Here is a 16319-nt window from a genome sequence, read left to right on the forward strand (position 1 = left end):
GTTTGCCACCCCAGCATTGCTTAGAATGTCCCCCAATGGGGGTTACTCTCTCTGGGTCTGGTTGATATCCACACACCTATGGCTCTCATCTGGCTCCCAGCAGTGCCCGGCAAGGACTGTGGGCCAAGTTTTCCTCCTGCTCAGCCTCCGACCTTCATGGTGGTAATAGTGGATGCTATGGCCCTCCACGCCTGTCCCCGGTGGCCTCCTTCAAGCCCACCCCCGCTCCCACTCACGGCACTCGGGCATCATGCACTTCTCTGCCTGGGACGTCTCGGCCTTGCACATGGAGCCATCTGCGGGGCTCATCTTGATCATGCGGTGCCGTTTCTTCATGCCCATGCCGCAGGTGGCGCTGCACTCGTCCCACTCGCCCCACTCGGTCATCAGGCAGCTGCTGGGAGCTGGGGAGGCCGGCAGCATTGGAGTCGCACCTGCTGCCTCCCCGACCTGCTTGCCCGCCCGCCCGCCCGGGGCCCCCACTCACAGCACTCCTCGTTGACTGTGCACTTCTCCGTTTCCTCAGTGGGCAGCGTGCACACGGAGCCGTCCTCTGGGAACTGCTTCACGTACCTCTCCCGGGACCTCATGCCCGTCCCGCAGGAGATGCTGCAGGGCGACCAGGTGATCCACTCGGACATAGTGCAGGTGGAGCCGTCTGCAACATACCGAGTGCACGCTGCAGCAGTGGCGGGGGCGCCCGCCAGGCCGCGCGGCGGGAACTTCCCGCCAGTGGGAATCAAGAGTTAGGCAGTTGAGGATGTCAGCACGCCTAAGAGGTCTAAATCCTCAAACCGGCAAAATTCTCTAAGAGGAAATGCCTCTTTTCCAGGTGCATGGAACACTCAGAATTACTCCTTATCTCATGAAAATACTTTTGAAAGATGCTTGTATGGAAAAGGAGAGTGTTTAAAAAATGTAGACACACATATATCTAAGATAAGATATAATTTGATCCACATATAATTTAAGATAAATCATAATCCATTTGTATGAGGAACAATCCTTCCCTGTGGAGGGGGAGGTTAAGGACCTCAGCTCCTCAGCTTAGACAGCGCCCCAGTCCCAGCCCCAAGAGAGCCTTCAATGTTGGCAGGCCAGTCCCAGCTTTCCTCCCGCCTGTTTGTAGGAATGACTTGTCTATGGGAGGGTTTACTCCCCTCCAAAGTGCTTATTGTGGGCAAAACGAGCTAGCAATAAACCACCATGAAAGTGCAGCGCTGGGAGAGGTACTTAAGAGCCTCCCCCTAGGCAGAGCCAAGGAATTAATGACCTGCATGGGATACGCTTGCTTTCTCTATCCTCAGCTTGGAAGTGGTTTTTTTCCCTGCCATACACCAGTCCAGCCTAACCATACCTTCCCATTGCCTTATTGCATCTGTAAGATCAGGGCATGAGTAGCGTAGATCTATCAGGCAGAGAAAGGGGTCATGGCTTGGGAAGCAGACAGCCGACCTTTGCACAGCAATCAGCTTAGTGCAGTCTTGCAGCTTGAGCCATCATGATTGCATGATGTTGCAAGATTATACTTAAAGCCTGACCTTTGCGCTGTTGCAAATAGAGAGACTGAGAATTTCTGCAATCAGCCCGAACGTCCTGACACAAAGAAGTGAGAGTGCTCTGACTCACGCTGAGGTAGAACACAGATGAGGGGCCGTAAATGACAGAATTAGGGCAATGGATCTAGATTCAATCTGGGCTGATCTGTTAACAGACTCCTTAAGAAGAGATTGGAGTTAAGGCCCAGAAGCAGGCTATGTGTTATCTGTAACTTGTCATAAGATGTATCTATGTTTGTTAGTTCTTCAGTAAAAGAAGGGGGGGTGGTCAGTCAATCTCAAGAATTCCTTTGATGTCATAAGAGAGGTTCTGTGTTTAGAGCCCTCAAGATACTGTTGCAGATAAGAGTCTGCCCAAGGTGGACCCCACTGACATCTACTGTCAGGGTCCTTGTGCCCTCACCAGGGACACTGTCTGACTGCTGGGCAGACCCTCCCTTCCTGAACTCCTGCAAGCCCCTGGCTGGTCTGGGTTGTCTCCTCACCTTCGTCACTGCAGCCAGGGCCCATGCAGGGCTGGAAGTCCTGGGTGTCGGGGCAGGGGACGCTGAGGTCCAGCTGTGCCTTCAGCATGCGCTGTCGCATCCTCTTGCCTTTGTCGCAGGTGGAGGAGCTGCAGGCGGACCATGGGGACCAGTTGGAGTAGATGCAGGTTTCAGGGGTGTCATCTGGAAAGAGTGTTTGACATGTTTTCCCTGGGAGCCTATGGGAGCTGCCACTGGCCCTCTCCCCATACTGGCTCATCTGGGAACAAGAAAAGCCATGCTGCCAGACTGGCCTCGGTGGGCCTGCGTGCTCCTGGGATGGAAGCAGCCATTCACTTCCCTTTAAAGATGACAGTTTAACATCTTGCTAATAAATATCTAAATGTGCAGAATGATTCTTATTATCCCTTCCTCTCAATACATGAACTTCTTCTCATTTTCAGTCCCTCATCTTGGCATTGTTTCCACACACATGCATGCTCATTGTAGGCAATTTTGAAAAGCTCAAGGCTTGTTTTCATGCCATGGCTTCATCTTCCCAATGATCCCATACACAGTTTTCATGATAAGAATAAAAGCAGCCGCTATTCATTGAGTACTTATCATGTACCAGCACCATTCTAAGAGCCTTACATGTTTTATCCCATTTAATTCTCACAACTGTATGAAGCAGGTTCTTTTATCATCCCCATTTGACTGTCAAGGAAACTGAGACAGAAAGGTTAGCTTCTTGCCCAAGATCACATGTCTACTGAGAGTCCAGGTTGTCTGGCTCCAGATCCCATAAGAAAACTTGAGCTTGAACCATTACTCTGTGCTCCCTCCTGACTGTAAGATCTGGGCCTTTCTTTGCTTGCTGGGAAAGTGAATGTATCCACACCTGCCTTCTAGACTGGCCTGAGAATCGAAGCAGAGAGTAGTCTGAATCCTGCGAAGCCCATTCAAACGAGATTTACATGATTGTTTTAAAGGCCTGATGTTGTTGAGTATATATTCTGATGTCATATCTTCACCAATTCCCTTATGCTTTATGCCTAACCTTGGCCTTGTTTTTGATTATTTCTTGAGGAGAAATCCTCAGAGATAGGATTACCAAGTCAAAGCACATGGTTTATGGTTCTTAAAACAGGTTAGCAAATTGCTTTCTCAAAGGGTTGTGCCAATTTATGTTGCCACCTGCAATAAAAGAAAACAACGTACCTTCATCTTTCTCTTCTGGAGCCAGGTCAGCTACAATATCATCGACATTGTCAGGTACAATATTGCATTGTTCCCCCTGCAAAAGGAATTTTACTTGGAGGGCTCACATAGCGAAAGAAGGGAATGTGTAGTGTGAAGATGAAAGAGGACTAAAATCTAATGCCCATTCTGTATACAAATCGTATGCCATGGCAAAGTTCTGGGCCAACATTTACAATCTGCCTGAGAAAGAAATGCCAAGAAAGCAGAAATGGCTAACCAGAGATGATAAATACATAACTTGGGTACCAGCACTCCCCAGTTCCTGGCCCATGGGAGACATTAGTAATCAATTACGGAACTCACAATGAAACCAATTTGCCTGGATCAAATTGTTCATTTGAGCACTGGGCCTCACTGCTGAGTTCATTTTGCTCATTTTGCTCATTTTATTTTTTTTTTTTCTTTTTTTGAGATGGAGTTTTGCTCTTGTCACCCAGGCTGGAGTGCAATGGCACAATCTCAGCTCACTGTAACCTCCACCTCCAGGGTTCAAGTGATTCTCCTGCCTCAGCCTCCCGAGTAGCTGGAATTACAGGCGCCTGCCACCAGGCCCAGTCAATTTTTGTATTTTTAGTAGAGATGTGGTTTCACCATGTTGGCCAGGCTGGTCTTGAATTCCTGACCTCAGGTGATCTGCCCACCTCGGCCTCCCAAAGGGCTGGGATTACAGGCGTGAGCCACCGTGCCTGGCCTGCTTATTTTCATCTTATGAAATAATTTGCGTGTTAGAAACCCAGGGAGGCCCAGGAATTCCATATCCTGAGGTGCTTTCTGCCAGGGACTCCATGATTCTAGAGCAGAAAGGTGTGCAATCTCCCTGGCACTCCTGCCAGGAAGGGTCGATGCCAGAGTGGGCTCTAACCCAGTACCTTCCGTGCGATTCTCTCGATGACAACTCTGGCTACTTGAGTGATGGACCCACCCTCTGGGTCGTAGAAAGGACTCTGAGGATGGTCCAGGCTCGTCAGGGGCCGGATTTTCTCCTGGGGAATGGTGGGCTTGTTGGGTGACTGCAAGAAAACACACAGAGGTAGAGAGTAAGAAATAAAATTGGGAAAACCCACAAAAGCCATTTGTTACATGTATCAGAGCAAAGTCCTTAATAGGAATTTGACAAGTTTAACTACTATTTATATTTATGGAATTGTGTTCATGCCATATACTGTGCTGGGAAAATTCTAGAACTGTATTTTAAAATTCTTCCATATACATGGTAGGATTGTGCTCAGATGAAGAAGCCAAGTTTCAGAGAGGCCATCCAAGCTAGGAAATGGCTGAGCCGGGTTGGCCTGAATCCCAAAGTCTTTCTAATAGACCAGGCATTGGAAAACTTTTTTTCTGTAGAGGGTCAGATGCTACATATTTTAGGCTTTGTGAACCATACTGTGTCTGTTGCTAATACTCAACTCAGCTGTGGTAGTGGGAAAACAGCCGCAGATAATATGTACTTGGAGGAGTATAGCTGGCTTTGAAACCTTTATTGACAAATCACATGGTAGGGCAGATTTGTCTTCCAAACCATAGATTGCAGATGTCTGTTCTTCTAGATTGTTTTCCCATTGGTTTTCTGATGGCTCCAGATTTCAATGCAATTGATCATATCAGAGAAATACGACATTCAGGACAGAATGCAAACTCTTTAGCCCAGCTGTCCAGAAACCTTCGCTCTTGCCATCGTGGTTTTGGAATGCTGTCCCCTGCTCACTTGGGAACTGCTCTTTAGCACTTTCCCTCTCCATGCTCTCCTGGCCACTGCACAGACACTTCCAAGAGCCCATATCACACCACATGTGATGATGAGACCATGCCGTCCTCCCCAGCCAGACTGAAAGTTCACCTAGGACAGAGCCTGGGTCAGATCTCCTCTGTGTCCCTCAGGATGGGGCTGGGCAAGGAGAAGGTGCTAGGGAAGTTTGCCACTCACCACTCCAGGCACACACATACCTCATAGGTCACCCCGCTGTCGGTGCCAGCATCCCAGGGAATCAGGTCTTGCACCACCTTCTGGACCCAGCCACATTCCTTGGTGCACAGATCTTCTGCAGATAAGCCTACGTTCCAATCGGGACTGGGGCCCATCATGGTCAGGAAGGACATTAAATGGCGAGTTCTGTCCACAGAAAATTCAGCTGAAGGTGCTGCTCTCCTGGAAATGAAATACAGAGACCATTATATTAGAGTTCTGGGGGCTGGTCCTCACTCTGAGGGAAATCTGCCTGGATTATGGATGAAGAATGAGAGGGACAGAGAGTATTCAGATTTGTGGTCTCCCACTGAACTCTGCCTTTGGCCACGACGGGTTTATACCCTTCTCTGTCATGAGCCCATCCATTGAAGAAACGTGGAGAGAACCATATACTACCACCCTATCGAGTATTTCTTTTTTCTTTTTTCTTTTTTCTTTCAGAGACAGAGTCTTGCTCTGTCACCCAGGCTGGAGTGCAGTGGTATGATCATGGCTCACTGCTGCCTCAAACTTCTGGGCTCAAGTGATCCTTGCAACTCAACCTCCCATCAGAGGGGTCATCTCCCCCAACTTCCTGTTTCCATTGTCCTCAGAAGGCAGGCGCTGTCCAGCTCCAGACTGTACCCATCGGCTCACAGCTGGGGAGCAGGGACCAGCTGTAGAGTCAGAGACCTTTGGCCGATACCCCCGGTTGCTGGGAATAACATCCTGAGTCTAAGCTATCGGAGGCTGCTCTTCAACCTCTATCTCTTTGTGTCACTCAGATTCTCAGGAATGGCTGGGACCTTGTGAGATACACGGCAGCAACCACTCAGAGTGGCTGGGAAGGAAAGAGTCACATTCACAGGGCACACAGTGGGTGGCAGTCCCATATTATTTCATTTTCCCCTCATGGCAATCCTGTGGGGTTAGAATTCTTATCCTGTCTCGTAGAGAGGCCATGAAAGTGAATAAGTGGTTAATGAACTAAGAGACACAACTAGGAGGCAGCTGAGACTTGAAGGCAGCTTGGCCTGACTCTGCACCCCCAGGCTGCTAATCACGGGGAATCCTTGGCCAGAGACAAACTGTTCTGTTCAGTCCAGCTGGCAGCTGCTCTGCCTCAGCTGTCTAGAAGTCCCTGTGCCTCTGTTGGGACCAGCTGCTTCTGGCTGCCCTCACCTGGCTCCAGAAAGCAATGACTGCAAACCCGACTGGGGCTGGGAAACTGGGCCCCTTGGGCTCTGGTATCACCTCTTACAGCTGTGTGTCCTTGGGCAGATTACCAAACCTTTCTGTGTCTCAGTGTCCAAATCTTTAAAATGATGATCACGTATTTCTACTCCAAAGGGTTCCTGTGAATTTCAAATGAGCTAGGTTGCAGACAGTACTAAGCCTAGTACCTGGCCCTAGAACTCTTATCACCATTAGTGTTATTGAAAGAAGCACCATAGGGTCGTATGGAGATCAGAAAGGGGACAGGTGGGAAGAAAACACTTCCCGAGTGGACTTTCCATTTTAGCCTGATGCCAGTCTAGGTTCTGGCACAGGAGTGGAGAAGAACCTGGCCTGAGCCCTGGCTTTGGCATCCGTTGACTGACAAGGTCCTCTTGCTGCCTCCCATGCACCCGCTCCCTTATCCCGCCCTACATGCTACCTAAGAAGCTCCCTGGGCCCTGACAGGCAAGCCTAGCTGCAAGTCAGCTGCAGGTTCCACTTGTACTTGCATCTATTGGGCAAGCTCTTCAATGATTGGAAAAGTGTGGTCCTTGGACCAGCAGCATCAGCAACCTCTAGGAACTTGAAGGAAATACAGATTCTTGAGCCCCACCCTAGATTTGCTGAATTAGAGACTTGGGGTAGGACCCAGCAATTTAATAATCCCTCCAGATTTTAATATACCTCAAGCTTGAGAATGCTGGGTCCACTCATCTTTCAAGCCTCAGATCATGTCACCTCTTCGAGCGGCCTTTCTGCCTGCCTTCGGCTGAGGCAAGTATATAGCGCCAGATTCCCACACTCTGCACAGGTCTTGCCTTCAGCTGAGGCAAGTACATAGCGCTGAATTTCCCACATTCTGTGCAGGTCTCTATAGCCAGACCCCAGGAATGCAATCACTTCCTCACTGTTTCCTCTCCCCAACTTAGACTGGGAGTTCCTTGAAGGAACTCTATGTTTTATAGCTGCACCCTAGGACCTAGGTGTCCAGTGGGCCAACTGAACAAATATACAGATGATGACTTGAGCTCCTCCACTTCCTAGCTTTAGATCTTGGGCAAGTGGCTCACCCTCTTCAAATCTCAATATCTTCATCTAGCAATATATACCTGCAGTGTTGCTGTCAGGATCAAATGAGATGCTTTATTAGGAAGCCTTTATAAACTGCTAAAGTATTGCAATGACATCCTCAGCTACTTAGGCACAAATCAGGGGGTTTAATTTCCTTTTCCCACGTGTGCATTTTCTGGCATGTAAGTCAGTGATTTTAACAGCTTCTTTAAAGACCTGGTTCACACAAGGATTGCAGTCTATGGAGGTGTGCCATTACCTCATCTAGGGACTCACAGGACAGGGTTCTTGTCTGCCTTCTAGTAACTGCTGAGCAGACAGCACTGGCACCTGGCTGCGGCTGCCCTCTGGGGGCGTCCAGCAGTCCCCTAGGAGGCAGGTTTCCTCTTCCATTGTTATAGAGACTGACCGCTCCATCTATTGCCTTCCTGTCTTCCTAAGTATGTGATTTGAGGCCAGATTAATCATTCATATCCTGTACCCCATGGGTGACTCTATTCACAATGGCAATCTAAGGGGACAAAAGCAGTTCTAATCCAGAGCTGTAGAAAGTAAACCAACTGCCACCCTAACATACTGCCCTGAAACCTGCTCAGCCAATGGGTGTAACCATCTGAGACCAAGGCCTTGTGGAAATCATTCTCAGCGAAGGCATTTTGGCCCAATCTATTGTATCCAAGTCTGTAGCCGAAGTGACGTACCCTCTAGACCCTGGTAAATGTTTCAAGATGTGGGAAACATGGGGCAGCCAATTCCTGACCGTGAAGTCACATGGCTGATCACACGGTGACAGAGTAAATTTGAATCTATAAGGGTCTGAGAACAATTTTCTAGCATCTTCAGATATGCCCTGCAGCTGGAGAATCCCTCCCTGACCCCGTTTATGTAACACTTCCTGGAGGAAGTATTTCCTGACCTCTCCCCAAATTGCTTAGAACTCCTATTCTACCTCCCCATAGCATGCTGAACTTACTCTTGCTTTCGAATTTCTTGTTAACATCTGCCTTCCACATCAGGTTCCAAAAGAGTGAAAACCATTTCTGTCCTGTTCATAGCTATATCCTAATGTCCGGCTTAGAACTTGGATGCCATGGATTCTCTTCAAATGTTTGTTGAAGTAAATGAATTAATCTAAGACATGAACATGGAGCTCTTGTATTTCCCTTTGACCTTCAAATTTAATTAAGCATCACTTCAAAGTATTTATTCTAAAATAAAAATGAAATGAATAAGAATCTATATGAGTTTTCCTTAGAAAATGCTAGATAGGACTGAAGTGCTTTAATTTGTTCAAAATGTCATAAAAATTCATATTTATGCTTTTGTATATGCCATGTCTTCCAGTATATGACATTCTGTCAATTTGGTTTCATCTTCCTATCTGGGACTTAGACTTGTATCCACATTCTAGCACAGAGAGTTGATCTAGCTATACCATATCCCAGAGTGTATGATAAAGCATGATAGACAAAATAGCATGATATTCAGATAAGATAGAAATATAAATCAGCAACACAGATAGGGGATCCCAGAAACTATATATAAGGACTATACAGAACAGGCTTTTCAAATTAGGGGTAAAGAAAAGATTGTACAACAAGTGGGGTTGGGCTAAGTTAACTGTAGCAAAAAAATTACTGGATTCACATTTAATATACCACACAAGAAAAAAACAAACAAACAAAAAAAAACCAGACTCAGAGTCAGATAGAAAATAACCAGATCATAGAAAAAAATAAAGCTTTCAGATCTATTAGAGAAATATTAATTTTTTCAACTTTGAAACAATACAAGCAATAATAAAGGAATTATCTGTCAATGAAAAACATCTGTAACATGAAAATGGCAGTACTGAATTGGAGAGAAAAATGACATGCTGGCAAAAAATGTCTCCACTGAGTGTGACTGACAAAGTCTTAATATCTATACTATGTACAGAGCTAATCCAAGTATGTAGAAAAAGATCCCACTAGATAAAGAAAAGTTATGAACAGACAATTCACATTAGATATGAAGACCCAGAGAAATGTTTCCTCTTTCTACATGTGGAGAGGCAGTATGGTGTGGAGGGAAGAACCCAGGGCCCTGGGGACAGTCAGAGCTGGATTCGAATCAGCTGTTTATTTCATAGCTATGTGATGGGGGCCTCCACCTCACCTTTCTTTGCAGTTACTACACTGCCAAATGGGAGCGTCATCATCCTACCCCAAGGTTTTATTGTGAGAAAATTGCTTATCATTGTGAGGGACACATAACAGGGCTTGGTAGAGGTTGATTTCCTTCTCATTCAACTTTTCCGAACAAAATGTTCCAAAACACCATAAAAGAAAAGAGGTAAGAAAGGATTTTGAAACTGCTTCCAGAGACTTACAATCCCCTCCTAAATTACAGATCCACACCAGTGAGACTCAGGAGGGTTTCCTAAACCACTCATGCTGTGTTCTGTCTCTCAACCAGTGTTTTCAAAAATCCGAATTTTCAGAGTTGCAAAAACTCAATATGGCCACAAGAGGGCGTCAAAGTCATTCGCTAGGCTGAAGTCCTGCAGGGGTGTGTGTGGAGAAAGGTTTGAGAGAGGTTCCTGCAGCATTGGAAAACGCTGTGTTTATAACCAGGAGGCATCCAGGACTCCAGGTCCATCTGGATGCTTAGATCTACCACCTGCTCCTCTGTCCAAGGCCCATCTTCCTTTAGCACCCCGAGGACCTCGATGGACCTGTGCAGGTGTTGCTCTCCCTGACTCTTCCAGCCCTGATTTAAGAGAAAGATGTCTCGGGCCTCCCGGGGAAGGTGGCTTTGGATTTCTGCGGAAGGTGACCATGTCTCTACTCCACTGGCCTCACAAACACGACCTTTGTCTAATCAATGTTAATCTGGCAGAGTGCCTGGAAATAATTTAAGGTGATGACAGTGGTTTGCAGGATTCATTATAAGAAAGGAAATAAAAATTATTTGTAAAAGTTCCAGTGATTCTTACCATTCAGATGCAGTTGCAGGAACCAGATGATGGACATTCAGAATTGATTTGTAGGAAATCTGGGCATTTTCTACTTAGGCGCCAGAGGAACTAGGGAAGGATGTGGGTTTTGTTCAGAGTTTGCCTTTCCTGTCTCTACCTGCGCCCTGGGCTGTCGGAGCCACAGCTTGATTTATTGAGCTAAACAAGTCAGCAGCTAATTTGCTCATTCATGGCTGTCCTTTGAGAAGTGGTCCTGGGGATAAAGATGCAGATCATTGAAAAACAAGTCGGTTTCAACGGGCAGGACCTTGCAAAGTAGGTCACCCTGGCTTTCCACGGGGCGGAGGGAGGCTGGAATCCCATTAACCTCAATCAGGCAGGCTCAGCAAAGAGGGGCAGGGCTGTTTCTGCAAAACAAAACTTGGCTGCATGTAGGCTTCCTAATTTGACTTCCTAATGAGATTTGGAAGAGGAAAGGGGAGACTGGGGTATGGGAAAATCAAAGGAAAATTCCTTTCCCTTAACAAGCTGGTAGCATTGAGTGCAGAGGTTTTAGGTGTTTGGGAGGTCTGAGTGTTTGCCATCAATTAATTTTGTTCCACTGGGGCCTCAGGAAGTCTGAGGGGTAGGTGAAATGTGGGAAGCTGTCCGAAAATATTCATTTCAGTTTTTCAGAAAGTCTCTCCCATCTTAAAAAAGAAAAATAAAATGCTCTTTGGCTCTTTCATTCCCTTGGAGCCAGGTTCTCTTCTTTCATAGCAAACTTCACAGAAGAGAGGTCTGTACTTGCTGACTCCGTAACCTCATGCTCTGTTCACAGTTCACCCGCTCTGGGCTGTTTTTCCCCCTCATCACTCAGCAGAAAGGATTCTCCAAAAGTCACTGATGACCTTCCTGTCGATAAACCCAAAGGGCTTCCTGCAGCCCTGATCTTTCTTGTTTTCTCGGCTGCATTGGGCACAGTCGACCACCTGCCTCAAACACTTTGTTCCCCTGGATTTCTCCATACCAAGCTTCCTTATCGATTTCTTTGCTGCTCCTTTGCAGGCAAGATTCCTCAACATTCAACAGTAGAGATCTTTGGAACTCAGTCCTAAGCCCTTGATTCCTATTCTTATGCCCTTGGCATTGATTGTCTCCCATTTCTTGAGGACTCCCAATTTTAGATCTCAGCGCAGAATTCTTGCCGTGAGTTCCAGAGCTATCTAGGCAACTGTATACTTAACACCTCTAATTGGAAATCTTGAATACATCTTAACAACATACATTTAGAACTGATCCCATGATCTTTCCCACCGAACTTCATCTAACGTTTTCAGCCTTATCAGTGGCTTCACCAGCTCCTTCGTTATGCCAGCCAGACACATGGGAAACATCTTGACTGCTCTTTCTCTGCCTCCTGATTCCACCTATCGCCACAGCCTGTTGATTTTACGTGTCTCGCACATCTCCGTACCTCGCTCCATTTCCGCCACCACCACCATCCTAGTGAAGTCACAGTGAATTCTCTCGGGTTTTCTGTAGTAGCCCCCCTCACTGGGCTCGCCACATCTACCCTTTCACACAGGGGCCAAAGTGTTGCAATTGCTTTTTATTTTTTAGTGCAAATATGATCATGTCATCCTTGTGCTTAAAACCCTTCAATGATTTACCATTATTATTATTTGAGACAGGGTCTCGCTCTGCATGGCTCATTGCAGCCTCAACCTCCTTGGCTAAAGTGATCCTCCTGCCTCAGCCTCTCAGGTAGCTGAGACCACAGGCACATGCCACTATGCCTGGCAAATTTTTTAAACTTTTTATAGAGATGGGGATCTTGCTTCGTTGCCCAGGCTGTTCTCAAACTCCTGGGCTCGAGTTAGCCTCCTGCCTCCACCTCCCAAAGTGTTAAGATTACAGGTGTGAGCCACTGCCCCTGGTCTTACTCATTACTTTTAATGCAAAAATTCAAATAAAAAATTTCAAATGTCACATGGCTTGGCCTCACACCAAACTCGTCTTTGATTTCTGGATCTAGTTAGACCAAAGCCTTTTAGTGCCTTAGACATACTCTACTCCCTCTTCATTACAGGGCCTTTGCACATGATAGTCTCTCCAGATTTTCTAGAATGTTCTCCCCTTTTCTTCTTTGCTTAGTTAACTCCTACTGCTTCCTTAGATCTTAGCTTCACTGCCTTTTTAGGGGGAAGCTATCTCTAACCCCCAGGCACTGTCATGGCACTTTATGTCTTTCCTTCATAGATGTGTCACATTTATTTGCGTGATCATTTAGCAAATATCTCTTCCCCACTGAATTGTAATCTCCATAAGGAACTGTGCTGTGCTCACCACAGTTGCCCTAAGCACCTTTCACAGGACTTTTTTTTGGGGGACCCTCCTATCAAGGATGTTTCAATCTTCCTTGATAGGATCAGGGTAAGTGAAAGTCAGATTTTGTTTGTTTTGGGGTAGGTGTGAGACCATTTGGTGTGGTCACATTGTTAATTTCATGCCAATCAGAAGGCTCATTGGCAGGTATATATGTCTTCAGTAATTTAAACATGGGAATATGAATGAATTGTTACTTAATTGGGAGGATCTTGTTCTAGTGAAAAGCACAGGCATTAGAATCAGCCGGGTACTGTCGGCATTCTGTATCCACCCTTGGTGTCATATGACCTCTGAGTCTCAGTAGTTTGGTCATTGGTAAAATGGACATTGCAATACCTACCTCATGGTTATTAGGATTAAAAGGGATAATAAATGTCAGTGCCTACTTGGACCCAAGGAGATGCTGAAAGTAAAAGGACTGCTCTCTCTTTCCTCTGTCCCTCCCTTCCTATCTCTTTCCTGAATGTGCTTTGATTTGTAGTTTACATCTTCCTAAGCCCAGGCTCCTCAAGAGAAAACCGGTAGAAAGATTCCTTAATGGTGCAAAAATTGGTACCTACAAACTCTCCCTACCCCTACCTTCCTTTGATCCCCTGCCCACTTAGAGGACCAGAAGTGAGGGGTTCTTTACACATAGGTTCTGGGAGCCGAGGAACTGGGAGAATGAAGAGACAGTAGAGTAAGGATATTCAGGGTGACCCGACTGGTAAGTGATGTTAATTATGCAAAGGGCACTGAGGGCTTTTGTGAATTCACATCGTTGTTTTTTGGTAGGACAGGTATGAGATGGGCAAAGGTGCATCTGCCAGGAGAGCGCCTTGGGCAGGCCCTCCCTCGTGTCGCTTCTCTTGGAGGGCAAGGCATTTCCTGGGCTGGGTGGGTTTTCTCCTGCCCTGGTGTGAGCTTCCTTAGGGAGGATCCAGAGCAAGGCTTAGAGCTCACAGCAGGCTAGAAAAGGCCTCCATGCAGCCAGCTGGGCTGCCCTGGGCCAGCTGTCTGAGTGTTGGTCTCTTTTTCCCTCCTCAGGCCTCCACTCAGAGCCTCAGCTCCACCCAAACCTGGGCCAGTCCTGACCAGCGCAAGGAACACCTTTCAGGCGCAGCCCCATGTCCCTCCTGCATACAGCAGGAGGGGGTTCTGCCCCTGCTCTGGGGCTCCAGAGCCACTCCTCACCCTAACATGTATCCCCTTGGAGTTTACAAGGCTGCCATGATGACATTATATATTTTATATATTCAGGTTGTATGGTGCTGCCTGGACTTGTGCAAAGAGAAGACCTGGAGTGGCACAACTTTTTCTGTTGTCTGTCTCCCCTCTGGCTGAGTGTTCCAGAGAACTAGGACTGCGTGTGCAGGGCTGGCGCACAGTAGGGGATGGGCCATTAGTTTGCCGAATGGTTAAATGAGCAGGTATCAGGTGCCTCGCCATAGTTTCTGTGTTCCCAGCCAGTCAGCTATGAGCACTCCTCCTCCCTCACTCCAGCTGCCCTATCCTGGGGCATCTTCCTTTTGAATGTCCAGCACTTTCCTCCCTTCCTATCCTGTGGATTTCACCTTTTCTCCCACTGAGCAGTGTCTCACACATTGCTCATGTTGCTGCTGTCTTCAATGTCGGTGTTAATGGATGTAGATTACTCCCTAGAGGGCCTGGCCAAAGCTTCTTCATAAACCATCTTCGTGGGGTCAGTCAGGAGCTTCTTCTGCTCCAGGCCTTGCATCTTTAAAGGATACGCAGAATCAAGGCTTGTTCAAGGAACTGCCCAGGATTCAGGGCGGCCTGCATGAGGTACAGCGTGGGGAGGCCAGGAGACGAACCCTGACGTGTGTTTCGCCCACCTGTGCACACTAAACTAAGGAGTGTGGACTTGATCTTGACACTAAGAGAGGTCACAGAGGGACGAAGAAGGAGAGGACACAACAGATTTGGATTATTTTTTGTTGTTGTTGAGACAGAGTCTTACTCCTATCACCTAGGCTGGAGTACAGTGGCGCGATCACGCCTCCCTGCTGCTTGACTCCCTGGGCCCAGGTGATGCTCCTACTTCAGCCTCCTGAGTAGGTGGGACTACAGGCATGCGCCACCATGCCCAGCTAGTTTTTTGTATTTTTAGTAGAAGCAGGGTTTCACCATGTTACCCAGGCTGGCCGGAGGATTTGGATTTTATTTTTTTTTGAGACGGATTCTCACGCTGTCACCAGGCTGGAGTGCAGTGGTGCAATCTCGGCTCACTGCAACCTCCGATTCCCTGTTTCAAGTGATTCTCCTGCCTCAGCCTCCTGAGTAGCTGGGATTACAGACATGTGCCACCATGCCCAGCTAATCTTTATATTTTTAGTAGAGACTGGGTTTCACCATGTTGGCCGGGATGGTCTCAATCTACTGACCTCATGATCCGCCTGCCTTGGCTTCCTAAAACGCTGGGATTACAGCGTGAGCCACTGCACCTGGCCAAGATTTGAATTCTTAAAAGATCGCTCTAGTAACTGTGGATGAGGAATTGGACTGAGGGAGACTACAGCAAAGGAAAGAGGTGACGTGGTGCAGGTGAGAAAGGGTGATGGCTTGAAGGAAGGGGAGGAGAACAGCCAAGTAAGGACTGATTTGTGAGCTGCTCAGAAGGCAGAATCCACAGGGCTTTGAGACTCACTGTACTTTCAATATTTCTCCACATGGAGAACAGCAGGTTTGTTGAAGGTGATGGGACCCATTTGGGACATGACGAGTTTAAGGTCCAGGTGGATCATTCACGGAGAGGTGTCCAAAAACCGGATGGATACACCACTGTATCTATCTATCCATCCATTTGGCAGGAGGTAGTTTTGGAGACTGTCAGCATACGCCTAGTCACCTGACTCAAGGGCAGATAAAATCTCTATGGGATAGAGGAGACAGAAAAGAAATGGGACTGAGAATGGAACGCAGGGTAAATCTGACTTTCCATACGTCAGACTGGCTAAGCGTGAGTATAACCTGTATGCTCTGAGGGTGAGGCATGTTCGGTCTGTTGTGGCTGAGAACATTGGTGAACACAGAACAGTTAATCCTCACATCTGAGTTGGGTCCACTGTGGTATGAAGGCCATTGGGGAAAAACAGAGCCTGAGCCTGCATCCTTGAGAAGATAGGGCAGGTGTGATGCTCTGCACCGAGAAACCATCTTGCCTGCTTGTTAATGGAGAAGTACTGCTAACTTTAACAGCACAGCTGGTATGTGGTGGCCACTAGGTAGGCGGCCTTGAGAAGGGGCTAGGATAAGACAGGCCAGGCGAGGGACTTGTGTTACTTACACGTTGAGAGGCTGCCAGGCTGGCCACTGGGCTTTGGCTTTGATGACGGTGAGGACCTCATCGCTCTGCAAAAAAGGACCACAAATATTTAGTGAACAGAGCAGGGCTCATGGGAACAACAGGGCTTTGAGCTGGTGACATCGTTCACCCCACTCCCTCACTTGCTGTTGGAACTCTTCCTGCC

General features: G+C 47.3%; 1 protein-coding gene across 1 annotated transcript in view; it reads right to left on the reverse strand.

Annotated features, from left to right (window-relative positions):
- SPON1 (spondin 1) overlaps positions 1-16319 on the reverse strand; it is a 318461-nt gene that overhangs the window by 14390 nt on the left and 287752 nt on the right. The window contains exons 7-13 of the mRNA XM_023230828.3: positions 16136-16200; positions 5231-5432; positions 4156-4296; positions 3245-3320; positions 2045-2227; positions 488-658; positions 237-404 (exon numbers count right to left, since the gene is read on the reverse strand). Of these exons, the coding sequence (XP_023086596.1) occupies positions 237-404; positions 488-658; positions 2045-2227; positions 3245-3320; positions 4156-4296; positions 5231-5432; positions 16136-16200 (1006 nt within the window). The remainder of the gene's footprint in view (positions 1-236; positions 405-487; positions 659-2044; positions 2228-3244; positions 3321-4155; positions 4297-5230; positions 5433-16135; positions 16201-16319) is intronic.

This window comes from Piliocolobus tephrosceles, chromosome 13 (genome assembly GCF_002776525.5).
Source record: "Piliocolobus tephrosceles isolate RC106 chromosome 13, ASM277652v3, whole genome shotgun sequence".
Classification (NCBI taxonomy): Eukaryota; Metazoa; Chordata; class Mammalia; order Primates; family Cercopithecidae; genus Piliocolobus; species Piliocolobus tephrosceles.